Source organism: Emys orbicularis, chromosome 8, assembly GCF_028017835.1.
Source record: "Emys orbicularis isolate rEmyOrb1 chromosome 8, rEmyOrb1.hap1, whole genome shotgun sequence".
NCBI lineage: Eukaryota > Metazoa > Chordata > Testudines > Emydidae > Emys > Emys orbicularis.
The window spans coordinates 40,642,737-40,659,232 of record NC_088690.1 but is presented as its reverse complement, the minus strand read 5'-3'; the positions used below and the strand labels follow the sequence as shown (position 1 = coordinate 40,659,232).

The 16,496-nt window shown below is 39.8% G+C and overlaps 1 protein-coding gene across 4 annotated transcripts in view; it reads left to right on the top strand.

Moving 5' to 3' along the window:
* COL11A1 (collagen type XI alpha 1 chain) overlaps positions 1 to 16,496 on the top strand; it is a 225,255-nt gene that overhangs the window by 156,961 nt on the left and 51,798 nt on the right. For all 4 annotated transcript variants that reach the window (XM_065408835.1, XM_065408833.1, XM_065408836.1 and 1 more), the window contains 5 exons: positions 2,073 to 2,180; positions 4,691 to 4,798; positions 5,984 to 6,037; positions 12,686 to 12,739; positions 13,129 to 13,236. In XM_065408835.1, coding sequence (XP_065264907.1) covers positions 2,073 to 2,180; positions 4,691 to 4,798; positions 5,984 to 6,037; positions 12,686 to 12,739; positions 13,129 to 13,236 — 432 coding nt within the window. The remainder of the gene's footprint in view (positions 1 to 2,072; positions 2,181 to 4,690; positions 4,799 to 5,983; positions 6,038 to 12,685; positions 12,740 to 13,128; positions 13,237 to 16,496) is intronic.

Below are 16,496 nucleotides of genomic sequence, written 5' to 3'. Positions count from 1 at the left end.
TTAGAGACAAGAGTTCTAAAGTGAAATCTGATTTTTGGGGAGAAAAAATATGCAGTTTTTAACTGAGTCTGCAATGACCATTTCAAGTATGTTTGGGCATTTGCTTTTCAACTTTTTCTCTTTTAGTTTAATACAACTATAAAGCTAACTAGTAAGGCTAACCCACCTTTTACAGTTTGGATAACGACTGTGAGACAAGGTTAATAAGTGCTGCTGCTCTAATAGTTGTTGTTAGAGTTTTATTTTTTTTAAAAAGTTTCACAGTGGAAGGGCTCAATGTCCATTCTGAAATTTTTGGCCATGAAAACAACCAGTAGTCAGAAATAGTAGTGATTAATATAATTCTAAGCCAAAGGACTGGGAAAATGTTGATGGAAAGTCATACTGATGTCCACCCACCTATGCATATCTGATCAACAACTGAAGCCAAAATTTTTGAACCAGTATCTTCTATGAGGTCACATTTGGGTGGGTGGGAAGGGCTAGGTGTGGGAAGCACTCTTTATCCCCTACAGTTATAATTGCTATTGCCATTAACAATGCAATTATTGCCACCTGTGCTATGGACACCATCACGGCTTCCACCTCTGTCCCAGTTGCCACTAATCCTAGTGCTATTAGCATGACACATTCTCTCACCACATTCTTTTTTCCTAGAAGGCTAGCATGACATGAACCTATGCTACATTCTAACTATACCTTATTCCTGGAAATATTAATGCTGAGATATTTTCTGGCGGCATTTCTCCTTGGATCTTGAGCTTATTACAACAGTTATTGCAAATCTAATATTATCCAGAATAAAAGCAAGTCCTCTGAGATCAATGTTAGGCCTCCTAAACTATATGACCAGCATCTCACAAAGGCATTTGTGTTGATGAAGTCAAAGTGACCATAACCAGTGCCAGGCAATCTTCCACTATTTCTAACTCAGATGATGCTCAGCATACTTCAGAAAGGCTGTTGCCATTTCTCATCAATTACAGTCAAATGTTTGATCCCAAATGGACACCACTGGTGTCAGGGTTCCCTCCCCACTCTGAACTCTGGGGTACAGATGTGGGACCCGCATGAAAGACCCCTAAGCTTATATTCCACCAGTTTAGGTTAAAAACTTCCCCAAGGCACAAATTTCTTTCCTTGTCCTTGGACGGTATTGCTGCCACCATCAAGTGATTTAAACAAACATTCAGGGAGGGGCCACTTGGAGCCCTATCCCCCCCCAAATATCCCCCCAAACCTCTTCACCCCCTTTCCTGGGGAGGCTTGAGAATAATATACCAACCAAATAGGTTAACAAGGTGAGCACAGACCAGACCCTTGGGTTTTTAGGACACTAAAAATCAATCGGGTTCTTAAAAGAAGAACTTTATTATAAAAAAAATTAAGTAAAAGAAGCACCTCTGTAAAATCAGGATGGAAGGTAGTTTTACAGGGTAATAAAAAGACTTAAGCCTAGATGGGAATCCTCTGTGTTTTAACTTTAAAGTTACAAAACAGGAATAAACCTCCCTCTTGGCATAGGGAAAATTCACAAGATAATCTAATGCATTTCCTTGCTATTACTTACAATTTCTGTAATTTTAGATGTATCATTTCAGTAGGAGCTGGATTACCTGCTTGGTCTCTCTCTTTGTCTCAAGAGCCAACACACACACAAGAGAGCAAACAAACAAAACCTTCTCCTCACCCCACCCCAGATTTGAAAGTATCTTCTTTCCCCATTGGTCCTTCTGGTCAGGTGCCAACCAGGTTATTTGAGCTTCTTAACCCCTTACAGGTAGAGGAGGGATTTTATGCTACCCTTAGATGTGTGTTTATGACAACTGGGCACTATTGTACACTCAGGTAGATGGCAAAAGCTTATCTAAATATTTTTTAGAATATAAATACCATGTATGACCTGAATCCATGAAATCCCATTAGTAGTGGGCAATTGGCTTTGAGAATACCCATCTGCGTCAAGTCCGATTGAAGGATGGAAATCTGTGCTTGGAAGCTGAAGAACAGTGAGAAGCTTAAATGGACTACATTAGAATTCTCTGCATACTTAGTATTTTTTTTCCTTGTAGGGTTCTCCAGGTGAACGTGGATCGGCAGGTACTGCTGGCCCTATTGGTCTACCAGGCCGTCCAGGTCCTCAAGGTCCTCCAGGCCCAGCGGGAGAGAAGGGTGCTCCGGTAAGTAATTCCAAGGAGATGGCACATAAGGCTATTACAGTACAGAAGTTATTAATTTTCATTCAAGAACTTTAGCTGTTCACACTGCAGGACCTTCCTATTGCATATGTGCCCAGCACACCTGCCCTACTCCCTTTATATTTATAATATAGAAAATTGCAAATTAAATTAAACTGGATGACAACATTTATATTTTTGCACATTATAATACCTAGGAGGACGAGTTTAACAAGGCTGAATCATTATTAGTACAAAGGTGGCAGAATCTATTCATAAAATATTTTGTCAAATTATAGTTTTGATTCCATTTTTTTATCCTGCTTCTGCATATTGGAGTGCAAATTTATTTCTCACTTTGTTATCAAATTTCATTACCATTCACTCCTATTTTTCAGTATGTTCTCTCTCAGCAATTGGTGCTTTTCTGGTACTTTTTTAGCCTCTGATGTGATCATTGATGAATGCCTGACTACTCATTTTTTCAGACTCTCAGCCTGCTTTTATTTTAGGCACAGAAAGCACACTGCTCACCAGAATTATTACTATTGTTTGTTTGTTGTTGCTCCTTTGGTATCATTTCTATTCTTATTTGCTGTCCCCTCCCTCTTTTTTTCACCTGAACATCTCAAGGGCCATTTTGAAAATGTGAAATAGAAGTTAACAGAGTAACACACACAACCACATATTAACTGCCATGTGATATAAAGTTATGAGCTCTATAGTTTCACATATATGGGTCCCTATTATAGTTTGGCCAGCCTTATGGAGAAAAATTCTAGAGGACTGGAACATGGTGAGTTTGAATATCAAACTGAAACAGAAAATGTCAGGATGAGTTTGGCAGCCATTTGGGTTGTACCATACACAGAACTCTGGGGTTCACCTCTGGAGCCTGGAAAGGGACTTTCCTGTAAGTTATCCCAAAAGACCCATGGTCTGGACTCTGTGCCCCAGTACAGGGTGAAGGAGAAAGCCAGCAACTGCTCAAAAAAGCCCATTTGCCCGCAACTTGGTGTGAGAGTATAGGCTCTTCTGAGTTTATGTGACAACAATGAGATTGTGCTGAATTTAGGCTTCACAGAACTGTGTGTCTGTATCTTAATATTTAAACCTCAACATTTGTAGATTTGCCTAGTCCTGGTCATGATTTAGCACAAAATACCTCCCATTTCAACTCAGAGTGGAATTTAGCCATTTAATATTACATGCATACACAGTCAGCCTTCATTGTCTTATTAAGAGCCTACATTATGAAGAAGCTGGTTGTGATTTCTGCTGATTTGTACTATTAATAATTTAGTTATTTACAAGTTCGGTTGGACAGTAGTGCACAGAGGAACTTAGGGACCAGATTCTCTGCTGCATTTAGCTACCACTTGTCACAGAGGTAGTTGGATTGTCAGGGAGCCAGTTATGGCTGCCTGACTTTCTGCCAAGTCCCAGGTGAAGGTTAGAGCAGCTTGGGAACAGTTCTAACATGTGTCAGATAACAATGGTTGCCAAGGAACCATCTGTCAGCCCTGGATAGGTACAGTTCATTATACACCTCCACCCTTGCCTTCAGCTTATCCTTCCTTGCACCCAATATATTCTTGAGCTGGAGATTGGGGGCAAAGTGGTGTGGAAGCTTTCTCTTCCAGCTACACACCAATTGGGAATTCCTCCATGCATGGAAAATACCCTGCAAGGATATGACCAGTCTCCTAAAGTAGTAGTACTGAGAATCTCCCTATATGTGAATAATTGTTTGAGGACAGCTTTTAAACATAGTTAATTGTTCTAGCACAAAATGTAAAGACAATTAATTATCCTTCATTGAAATGGGTTGTTTGGAAAAGGAATGATTGGACACACGTGCTAAATTGACCTCCAGTGTTACTCTTTTATAATCACGTAAGGGATGGAGTTGGTATCACTAAATATGTCAGTGTTTGTGAGATGCAGTGTTGTTGTAACCATGTTGGGCCCAGGATCTTAGAGACAAGGTGGGAGAGGTCATATATTTTATGGGGCCAACTTGAGAGATAGAGAGACCTCTTCTTCAGTGACCTGAAGAAGAGCTCTGTGAAAGCTTGTCAGTGTTTGTGAGATGCAGTGTTTGTGAGATGCAGTGTTGTAACCATGTTGGGCCCAGGATCTTAGAGACAAGGTGGGTGAGGTCATATATTTTATGGGGCCAACTTGAGAGATAGAGAGACCTCTTCTTCAGTGACCTGAAGAAGAGCTCTGTGAAAGCTTGTCTCTCTCACCAACGGAAGTTGCCCCAATAACAGATATTACCTCACCCACCTTGTCTTTCTAATGTTTGTGAGAGGTTTTCATTTGATCTTTTTGAGTGTGATTGTGTGAATGTGATAAAGGCCACCATATAACAAGAAAGGGATTTCAGTCAAACATCTTTGCATGTTGCTATATAACAATTTGCATATTGGTTGATGAAGTATGAATTAATTGTACAAAATTCTTAATTATTCTCTTGTGATAAATACAGATGATTTTTCTTTCTTCAGGGTGAAAAAGGTCCTCAAGGTCCAGCTGGACGAGATGGAGTACAGGGTCCTGTAGGTCTTCCAGGTCCTGCTGGTCCTGGTGGCTCTCCTGGAGAAGATGGTGACAAGGTCAGTCCTTATTGTTTGCATTTGTCTGCCTGTGTGATGATTTATACACAAAATGGACTTCCTGTAGCTGTCATCACATTAGACACTGTGGCTAAACATCCCTTTTAAAAAAATAAAGTCAGACATCTGAGAGACAGGAGTAATAGGGGATCAGGATCTGTGTCCAAGCAACAGTAGACAATTTAAGATTTCTACCAGTAGAGAAGTGAGGTTGAAACTGTAGCAAAACAAATCAGGATATATGATGTTAAAATTTATTTTTGCTTATTTAAAAAAAAACTTGGCTTAGTGAATGAGAAATAGAAAACATTCCCAATAAAGTATAGTCATTTAATCTTGTTGATGGTGGAATAGGGCCTCAGCATTAAGTGTTGAGAGCATAAAAACAAAGAGACTAATTCTTCCTGGTCCCACTGACTCCAAGAAGAGTTGAGGGTGCTCAGCACCTCTCAGGATTCAGCTTAGATTTGGTCTAGTATTATTCTTTGAAATCCATCACAGTTTTAACTAGCTTCACTAACACAAATAGAAGTACTTTGAGGTTTACGTTTATAGTACATGGCTGTGTTATTTGAGTTATTATGTAACTAGGGATTTTTATGCTCTAGGAATTATTTGGGAGAAGTTCTACGGCTTGTGTTATACAGATGATCACAATGGTCCCTGCTGGCGTTGGAATCTATGAACCCACAGAGAGTCCTTATGTTAAATCACATAAACTGTCTTTTATTATTGTGCTAAACCAAATAAAACTTTCTTAGATGGTTACTGGGTAATTTGAGTCTAGTGGAGGTTTTGAAATACCATGCACAACAATGAGAAGCAGTTGTTCAGTCATGTGTAATTAGATTAGTCTATAAATCAAGGTACTTTCATTATCAGTTCATATTGAAGCTAATGTGAGAAAAAACAGTTTCCTTTATTTATAACCCAGTTGTAGTATACTTCAAAGCGAGGTCATGTGGCATTCTGCAGCATGCCAATCAATAGCTGGATTAATCTGTCATACCAATGTGATTGATCCATGCAAAACTGTTCCCCTTAGGCCTTCACACTTGAAACTGCAACATAAAACAGGCAGCATAATCATGTTAAAGGTGACGTTTAAAGATACAGTAGTATTGAGTGTAGTTAGGAAGCAGGCCATTCTAAAGAAGGAACGTAACTTCTGGCTTTCAATTACAGGGTGAAATTGGTGAACCAGGTCAGAAAGGCAGTAAGGGTGACAAGGGAGAAAATGTGAGTATCTAACTACTTTATCCAGTGTATTGGCTTCACTTTTTTATTGCCTTTGAATTAATTACTGCACTCCTGTATCTAATGAACAATTTGCTGAATCAGCAGGACCCAGGCGTATGTCTCAAATAGACTCATACACTTCAACCAGTAGAAACACAGAAAACTGTCAATCGCATTGTGTGACTTAATTACACCTTTAAAATATTTTACCTAGAATTTTAACATAATGTTAACAATACTGTACATAAATAGTGAGTATTCTCTTACACCCAGTTAGCTTAGGGTATAATTAGGAGATAGATGGGTGAAGCAGAGGGTAGAACGTATCAAAGAGCATATATGCAATTATGCATTACTGTGCTAGCAGCCAATACATATTGACTGTGAACATGAAATGACGGTGTGGAAATATGTCCTTTATTTTATTGTAAAGACATGTCTTTTGTAAAGCTTTTGAAATGTATTTTATCACCGATGACTTAACTTCATGGATCTCTGAGGTTCAATTCAGAGAGGTATCCAGAAGTCAAGATATTTTATGCAAACTTCCAAATGTTTCAAGTCACTAGGGGCATGGGAGTGAGCCTCCCAGCCTGGGTGAACAGACATACGCTAGCAAAGCTTAATCAAGCACATTAAAAAGAGCAGTATTGATACTGCAGCTCAGCCTCTTAAGACCTCCCAGTCCCTTGGCTCTGAGCTCAGGAGACTAGCCTGAGTCTCTGCCAGAGCTATATTTAGATTGCTAGCTTGAGCCCTGCTAGTGTGGTCTGTCTACCTGAGCTGGGAAGCTTGCTCCCTGCTGTAGTGTAAACATACGCTAAGGGCCCACTGAATTCAATCGTAAGACTCCCATAAACTTCCATAGAGCTGGATCAGGATCTAAATCGCATGAAAATTCTCACAGGAGTTCAAGTACTTCCATTGTCCAGTCAGACCAGCAATATCTGAAGAACAACCTTCCCCACAGTATTTCAGTACTTCCCGTTCCTCTGATTGCTTTAAAATTACTGTTTCAAACCCCAAACAAGTTTCAAGTCATTTTCAAGTCTCTCGTCAGTGTTCAGGTTTGCTCTCATATTATTTTTTCTGAACAAGTTCAGACAAAATGGGGGAGAAGTCACTGAAGAGAGATTCTTGATTACATTCCAGTTCAAAATGTGTGAGTTAGTAGAGCTCAGGGCAAGAGTAGCATATTCAGTCACTTTAAGTATATTGCCAATCCCTATCATGAAAAAGATGTTTTTTTATTATTAATTATGCATCTAGCACTATAAATGTAGAAAGTTCTTAGCAACTGTCAAATGTATGATTATATATCTTCACATCAAACGGCATCTTGTTTAATACAAGGCATATGCTAATTAATAATTTTTATAATATTTTCATAGGAAAATATATAGAGCAAACTTGTGTTGGAAATGGCATTTAAAAAAAAATAAGAGTGTCCTTCCGCAGTTATTCATGCGAAAGGCTCTTACTTCTGCAGTTCCACATGCAGCAAATGCATACTTGTCACAATTCTGTTTTGTCAGATCAAATCATAAATGTTGTAGTAAAATATTTGCAATGGCCTGTTAACACAGGGAACATATTATAGATATGGTTGAGAAAGCACATCTATTATCAGTCCATGTTTTCTGGGGAATATACCTAGAAAAGTTACTGAACAAATTCCCCTTTGGATTGAAATTTTTGGTACTTATTCTCAACCTAGAGATGAACTTTTGGGTGAGTCTGATATAAAAAATGGCCAAATGGAATTTTATCTCAAATGAGAACTTTTTAAAATGAGTTAAATTTTCCAGGCATGTATTTTGTACCCAGATAACTGTAAATAAGCTTTATTATTAATTATTATTGTTGTAAACTTGCCCTGGATGTAGGGACAAATCCTGCTACTACTTATGTAGCTGGAGAGAGCCATTGTGGTACGCAAGCATAGTGCTCCTCTATGCCTGGAAAAGGGTGGGCTTTTAGGCATTCACATCTTTGTGCAGCCCAGAATCCAGTTCCATTCGGGCTCAGTATATGGCAGCATACAAATCTTCCTGTTCTCCCCCTTAAAGGTGCACATGGCTTCTTCAGCTTGTCTCTGAAAACTTTTGCCCTTCCTGCTTTGCCCCATCTCAGCATAGCTACTTGAGCTGGGCATAGGGCTGAAGATTCAGTCCATAACCCTTCATAAGTACTAGAGGTTTTGATATGTTTAAGGAGCCTTCCTTTACAAATAAAGTAATTGCAAAATAAGTGGTTGAAAATTGTATCCTGCACATGCTTAATACCAAAGTGGGAGGCTTGCATGAATATGCACATATCTGGAGTATTTCACACTGAAATCCTGGATTGTTTCTGCTGTAGTGTTTTTATTTGAAGGTGTGATACAACTTTGATGTTAGAGCACACGAATGAACTTAGCCACACTGAGTCCGATTCTGCCCTCAGCTACACCTATTCAGCCAACTGACTTCAGAATGTGTGTTTCTGTGAAACTTGCTTTCCCTCCCATAAGACAGAAGGAGTGTGCAGGGCAGGGATAGAATGTGCCACCTGGCCTCCCCTCAAAGAGGAGACAGGGTGAGGGGAGGAGACAAGCACTTGAACCTCTCATCTCAGATGACTTCAGGTTCAAGTGTTTGTCTACTGATAAAAGTGAAGGTGGGGAACTTGGGTCTATTAAGATCAGGGGGCCCTAAGAGAAAATGTTTAAGGCCTAATTTTTTTCCTTTGGCCTCTTCAGAGGAATCTTGACATCTTCTCTCCATCGAGCCTAGAAAACAAGGACTGCGGAAGGGATTTATGGTTTGGGGCTTTCACTAGTTGATATTTAACAAGAAACCTCTACTGCTAATGATTGCCAAGGGACCACTGCCAGCCGGGGATAGCTATAGTGCATAGTGCATTGCTCAGCTCTCCAGTATATCCCTCCCTGCCCCGAACACACCCCTGACACTGGAGATTGCAGGCAATGTTGTACAGGAGCTGACTCTGCTAGCTACACCCCCACTGGAGATTTCTCCATGCCAGGAGAACACCCAGGTAGGGTTTACAATCAGCCTTTTGTGCCACTTGAGTAACGGAACAGAGAATCTGCCCCTATCTGAACAAATGGAAAATATTTAAAGATGATTAATAGGTGATACTAAACAGGAACTCTATATGGAGGGCTAAGTGAGATTTAAGAGCTCCATTGGCCTTGTGCTGATTATCTGCAGAGAGGTGAATTCATCCTGAGAGCATAGAAGCAGTGGCTGACATTTTCAGTGCAGTCTAGTGAATTTAGATACATTTTCTATTTGTATGTATGTAAATTCCTTCCATTAGCTGCAGCCCAGTCGGTCTGTTGGAATACGTGCAGAAATATCATGTTAAGATAAGCCACTAAAGAGACTGAAAACATTTGCCTGTCCCACTGCCATCATGGTATTTGTACAGTGGGTCAGAAACTCATCAATACTATGAAGGGAAAAAAGAGCACAAGAGGGAAGTCAGGAGTTCTGTGGAAATGGAGGGGAAATAATGTAATTTAAGGAAGTAAAAATTTTAAATTACCAACACCCCCGCCCAAACAAACAACTAAGAAATACCCCTTTACAAGCTCTCCTGTGAAGGATAGAAAACCTTCTAACTGCAGTATTTTCTAAAATGTCTAGACTAGAATAAGCTCTTTAAACTCAGGCAAGGCCCTAAACTACATTAGAACTCCCAGCCAAAGAAAGGACTGGAGCAGATTTCTGCCTAGACTAAAATCCCACTTAAAGTGCACACCTTGCTGATGGAGCAGGCTTTATACTGCCTTAGCCCCACCTCTGACAGGTTCTGCCAATCCACTCCCTCCACCTGATTAACAACAGAGTTTTAATACATATCACCAACTTAACCCTATCACAAACCAGCCTCCTGGGCTTCCACATTTTCTGTGATGGTTCTCTCCATCACACCAGCCCTTTGCTATTATGCCCACTGCAGCATTCAAATGTTAACTATAATGCAAGTGTTTTGTAAGAGGGGGATGGGAAAATTCCAGCAATGTACTTCTCAGATATATGTCTCCCTTTACAATCCGATAGTATTGCAATTGCTTTTTTCTTTTGAATGATGGGCCCATCTGATGCACTCTCACTTTCACAAAGAAAATATTGTGCAGCTTTTGTTGTTGTTTTCATTGTTAAAACAGCATGTAGAGTCAGATCCTTCAATCCATTGACAAACTGAGTTCAGTGGGAGTTCCATGCACAGAGAGCTTGCAGGATCAAATCCTCTCTAGACTGTGCTATTGTGGGGGTGGGAGAGGGAAGTGAGGAGCCTCCCTGCTAGAGCCGGGTAAATAATTGATTTTTCAGTTCTGGCAGCAAACTGAAAAATCAGAACAAACATTTGGTTCAGAAAATACTCAGAATTTCTAGCTAATTGGAAAAATCTGGTCAGCTTCAGCAAAAAGAAGGAGTGTATGTTCTTCTTTAAAACTTTTTACTGTGGTAGGGCACTTGCCAGGGTTGTGGGAGACCCACGTTTGAGTCCCCACTCTGGGGCAGGGAATTGAACTCAGCCTTCTCCCATTGCAAGTGATTATCCTCATCACCAGCACATAGGCTAGTCTGTGTGCAAGTGCTCCCATTGAAGCTTTTCCACATTGTATAACTATATAAACATGCATTAGGCCAAACAGAAAGCGCAAGCAAATGACTCTTTAGCCTGGTGACTAGGGCACAAATCTGGGAGTTAGGAGATATGGATTCTGATCTTCTCTCTGACGGATTCAGAGGAAGGATTTGAATCCACATTTTCCTATCCCCACATCTGCATCCTGGTGAGTGTCTTAATTGCAAGGCTAAAGAGTCATTCTCATTCTTTCTTCAGCCTGAATAATATTTATACAAAGTGGAACAGCTTCAACAGGAGAGTTTGAAAGCAAACCATCTTACAGCTTGGAGGTTAGGGCATTCATGTGACAGGAGAGATATGAGTTCAAGTCCCTGCTCCAGATTCAAACCTAGGTGTCCCACCTCCCATACAACTTACCTAACCACTATGCTACAGGTTATAAGGGGGACACATATACACACACTCTCATTTTTCTGAAGCTGGCCCTGAAAAGCTTTTTCCCAGCCAAAACTAATACAGTCCGAATTCACAAATAGTTTCAGGTCAACCTAACTGCATTGCTCAGCAAACAAACTATTCATCCAAAAAAATTTCACCCCACTCTCCTCCCAACCTCTTCCTGTTGCCTGCATAAGGGTCCAGAATTGCTGCCCTCGACTGGCTAAGCCATCCACTCACTGCCCAGTGGAGCTGTGTTGTACCACTTCACAGGATGCCGCTGACTGAGCTCTTCTCAGTACAACCAGGGAGTGCCAAGAGGCATCTTGCCATTATTACAGGCTAAATTCTTAGCACAATCCAGGTCTTCTTGTTTTCATGCTATTGAATCTAGCAGACAATACTAATGTGACCAGACATCACAATATCAGCAGAGCTCTTTGTCAGCTCGAAAGCTTCTCTCTCTCGCCAACAGAAGTTAGTCCTATGACAGATAAGACCTCCCTCACCTTTTCTCTCTAAATATCCTAGGACTGACATGGCTACAACAACACTGCATAATATCAGCAGTAGTAAACCTGGTGAACATGTAGTAAGATTTGAACTAGCCTTTCACACTTCCCCCACTCAAGAAACTACCCTGCAATATAGCTTGGCATGTACCTAGCAATGCCTCTTCTTGCAACACGAATTGGAGCTCCTATTGCCTTTCCATTGGCCACACCTTCATCTTTGGGACTTTCCAGAAAATCAATCATCTCAATCAGTAAACTCATCTTGCATGCAAGGTAAAGGTTACACACGAGGCCCTCAGTAACACAGTTTACTCATGTGAGTAGTCCTATTGACTTCAGTGGGAATACTCATATGAGTAAGGTTCCACCAGTGTGAGTAAGGGATGCATAAACAGGCCCATAATATATATATGTTGCTGGATATGATATGTACATATGACATGTAATGTCTTATGACGTGTCAAGATTCCCATTTACATTAAGACTCCTTTGCATTGTTCTAGCAATACAGAATGTAATTGATATCCACTTTAAGGCAGTGTAAAAGTGTGTTTCTGTAAATAAGAATGTGGCCCATAGTGCTCAGACAAGCTCAGTTCTCAGTCAGGAAGGACAGGATAGCAAGTGTTGTGCAAACACAAAAACATATATAGCTTTACGGAAAATTTGATTCAAATAATAAGCATTCAGTTTGAAGACAGATCGTGAGAACACACTTTAAGGGTTGACTTTCCTCTGTACAAATCTCATTAAAAGGTCTGATATTTTTAGTTTTGGAAAAGCCAGTATTCATTTAGAGTCATGTTTGCATGGAAATCCATTTTTAAATATCCTGAAACATTATGAATGTAAGTGCTTTCAGTAAATGTCAGTTTAAAATTTATTGTAGCCAGGCAAGTCTGAGTCTTTGAGAGCTAAACAAATAATGCCTGACTGCACTGACTGTAAAAGACTTTTGAGTAATATTACATTCTCTCTGGAGGAGTATAGAATTGCTTAATAGATCTTAATCATGCAAATACTCTTCTCTCTCTATCTACTGTTCATCTCATTCTAGATGTCAAAACTGCTGTTTTTTCTTTTTATGCAGGGTCCTCCGGGTCCACCAGGTCTTCAAGGTCCTGTTGGTGCCCCTGGTATAGCTGTAAGTAATTCGGTTTTTATGCATAGCAAACCCAGACCTTTTCAGATTCTCATTAGGTTCACAAAACTTGATAATGTGCTAATTTGTGTTGCTTGACATAGAATAGATTTGAAATCACAACATATATGTAACAAGGTGTCCCCACACTCACAATCCAAGGGATTTACACCTTACTCTTTAACACTGGAATAATGCACGTGGTGTATTGGACCAATCATTGGGACCAGGTGGTTTTTTTTTTTTTTATTGTGTACGTAATAAACAGTTGCAAAATCAACTTGATACCAAACATACTTAGAAACAAGTCCACTGACTTTAGTGGAACTTCTTCTTAATCAAGCTTGGCATCTTTATGCTTCTTGCTCATGTCATGTGTTCCTGTCTGTCAGGGAGGTGATGGAGAGCCAGGCCCAAGAGGTCAGCAAGGAATGTTTGGGCAGAAAGGCGATGAAGGTCCACGAGGATTCCCTGGTCCTCCAGGTCCCATTGGTCTTCAGGTAAGACAATATAGTATTTTTCCCTTTCAGCAATAGGGACCATTATTTTCACATCATCACTTGTCTGAACAAGAAAGAATTGCCTTTCATTAAATACATTACACCATCAGCTAATAATACATGATAAGAGACTCTGTGTTCATAGATTTTATAGACGGATACATTGATCTTAAGGGCCTGAAGGGACCATTATGATCATCTATGTCTGAACTCCTGCATACCCCAGGCTATAGAATTTCACTCAATAATTCATGCAGCTAGCCAAATAATGTGTGCCTGAACAAGAGCATATCTTTTAAAAAGACATCCACTTTTGATATAAAGACTCAAACTGATGGAGAATTTACCAGATCCCATGGTAATTTGTTCAATGTTGTTTCATTGGAAACAATGGTAACATGTTCTATTCCTTGTTGATACAAACAGAGACATCACTTAAGTCAGAAAAGATTAGAAAAACTTCATTCTGGGTATACATTGCTGCCTTGTTGATAACTTGGCATGGTTTGGCTTAGCAATCTCTTCCTCTCAAAATGCAGTCATTCCATAGGATAGTCAGTGAACATAAAGGACAGGCACAGACACTATGCTCAATAAAATGTACAGCATGTCACTATTTTCAGGCATATAATTACAAGCAAAAAATCTTGCTTTTTAAAATTTAGTTTTTAATTTCTTAAGTATAGTGGAATAGAGAATAAAGAACAAAATGTTTAAGATTTTTTTACTCTTTTCCAATTCATAAATATTAGAGGGTGCAGTGGTTTGAACTTTTGTCTGTTTATTAAGCTATTTTGCATGTTTTTATACTGAAACTATACAGTAGGTTTGGGAATTTATTAAATAGCACAACACTTTTCCTATCTGCCAAGTTTCAGGTGCACTTGCTATTGCACTAACCCCGGAACCTGTTTAACCACTCATTTCCAAAATCTTACTATGCAATGGAGCTTAGACAACATTGTGTTAATTTAGAGTGTGTTGCCAGGCAGCATGGAATGTATACCTACAGTACAAGATTTGGTGCAACTTCCCACGTCTGACTTAACATAAAACTGTTTCTACTTTTGAAAGGCATTTGTTGATGTTTTTAACATTTCTGAATCAGAAGCTCAGTTAAAAAAACATGATGCATTGATTATATTATGGTTTATTTACAGATATTAGTATTTTAAAAGACAATGAAATAACCTTAGGTATTTCCAGATTTAAAATATTGTTTAAATTAAGAGTGTATTAGAAAGGATTAATTACTTTACTTTCATGTATTTTAATTTAGTGAAATAATACACATAAAAGTAAGAAATCAATTAGGTTGAGACTTAAACAAATAAATGATTTCTATAGAAGAATTATATTTGCCCGAATCTCATTTTCCTCTGAGTATGCTGATCCATGGACCAAGATCACACATATGCTAATGGTAATGAAGTACCACTGAGAAATCAAGAGCTCTTTTTATTCACTAATGTGGTTCTCATAGTAACAGTGAACCCATGGAGAGTAACAACTTTATCTTTCTTGTTTATAGTATTTCATGATAATCAAATTTCCCCAGCTGAAATTAAATTCTACTGGTGCTGCTTATAGTGGGCATTAAATCTTAAAAATAATTTTCATTCACACAGGAAAAGGCCTGTCTTAAACTTTTTAATGTATTTTTTATGTGAATTTCCATGGTGTTGTTTAAATTAAAATTATAATACTTTAAAAAATAGAAATGTCTCTTGCAGAAAGAATAGAAAGTCAAGGCAAATGTTAAAAATATGTATTACATATCTGAGTCATCTCAGAGTCTAAGATAAAGTAGTTTTCATTAATCTCTGAGGATAGGACAAGAAGCAATGAGTTTAAATTGCAGCAAGGGAAGTTTAGGTTGGACATTAGGAAAAACTGCCAGGGTAGTTAAGCCCTGGAACAAATTGCCTAGGGAAATTGTGGAATGTATGTCACTGGAGGTTTTTAGGAGCAGATTAGACAAACACCTGTCAGGTATGGTCTAGTTATTACTTAGTCCTGCCTTGCATGCAGGGGACTGGACTAGAAGACCTACTGAAGTCCCTTCCAATCCTACACTTCTATGATTCTATGAAATATAAGGCAGCACTTATTCACACAGTGCACTGTCAAACTGTGGAACTCATTGCCAGGGAATGTTGTGAAGGCCCAAAGTATAAGTGGGTTCAAAAAAGAATTAGATCAGTTCATGGAGAATAGGTCCATTAATGGCTATTAGCCAAGATGATCAGGGACACAACCCCATGCTCTTGGTGTCCCTAAGCCTTTGCCAGAAGCTGAGACTGGGTGACAGAGAATGATTCACTCGATAATTGCCCTGTTCGGTTCATTCCCTATGAAGCATCTGGCACTGTTGGAAGGCAGGATACTGGGCTAGAAGGACCATTGTTCTGCCCTGTATGACCGGTTTTGTTCAACATCTTCATTAATGATCTGGATGGTGGGATGGATTGCACCCTCAGCAAGTTCGCGGAGGACACTAAGCTGGGGGAAGAGGTAGATACACTGGAGGGTAGGGATAGGGTCCAGAGTGACCTAGACAAATTGGAGGATTGGGCTGAAAGAAATATGATGAGGTTCAACAAGGACAAGGGCAGAGTCCTGCACTTAGGATGGAAGAATCCCATGCACTGCTACAGGCTGGGGACCGACTGGTTAAGCGGCAGTTCTGCAGAAAAGGATCTGGGGATTACAGTGGACAAGAAGCTGGATATGAGTCAACAGTATGCCCTTGTTGCCAAGAAAGCTAATGACATATTGGGCTGCATTAGTAGGAGCATTGCCTGCAGATCGAGGGAAGTGATTATTCCCCTCTATTCGGCACTGGTGAGGTCACATCTGGAGTATTGCGTCCAGTTTTGGGGCCCCCCACTACAGAAAGTATGTGCACAAATTGGAGAGAGTCCAGCAGAGGGCAACTAAAATGATTAGGGGGCTGCGGCACATGAGTTATGAGGAGAGGCTGGGGGAACTGGGCATATTTATATCTCTGCAGAAGAGAAGAGTGAGGGGAGATTTGATAGCAGCCTTCAACTACCTGAAGGGGGGTTCCAAAGAGGATGGAGCTCAGCTGTTCTCAGTGGTGGCAGATGGCAGAACAAGCAGCAATGGTTTCAAGTTGCAGTGGGGGAGGTTTAGGTTGAATATTAGGAAAAACTATTTCACTAGGAGGGTGGTGAAGCACTGAAATGGGTTACCTAGGGAAGTGGTGGAATCTCCATCCTTAAGGCCCAGCTTGACAA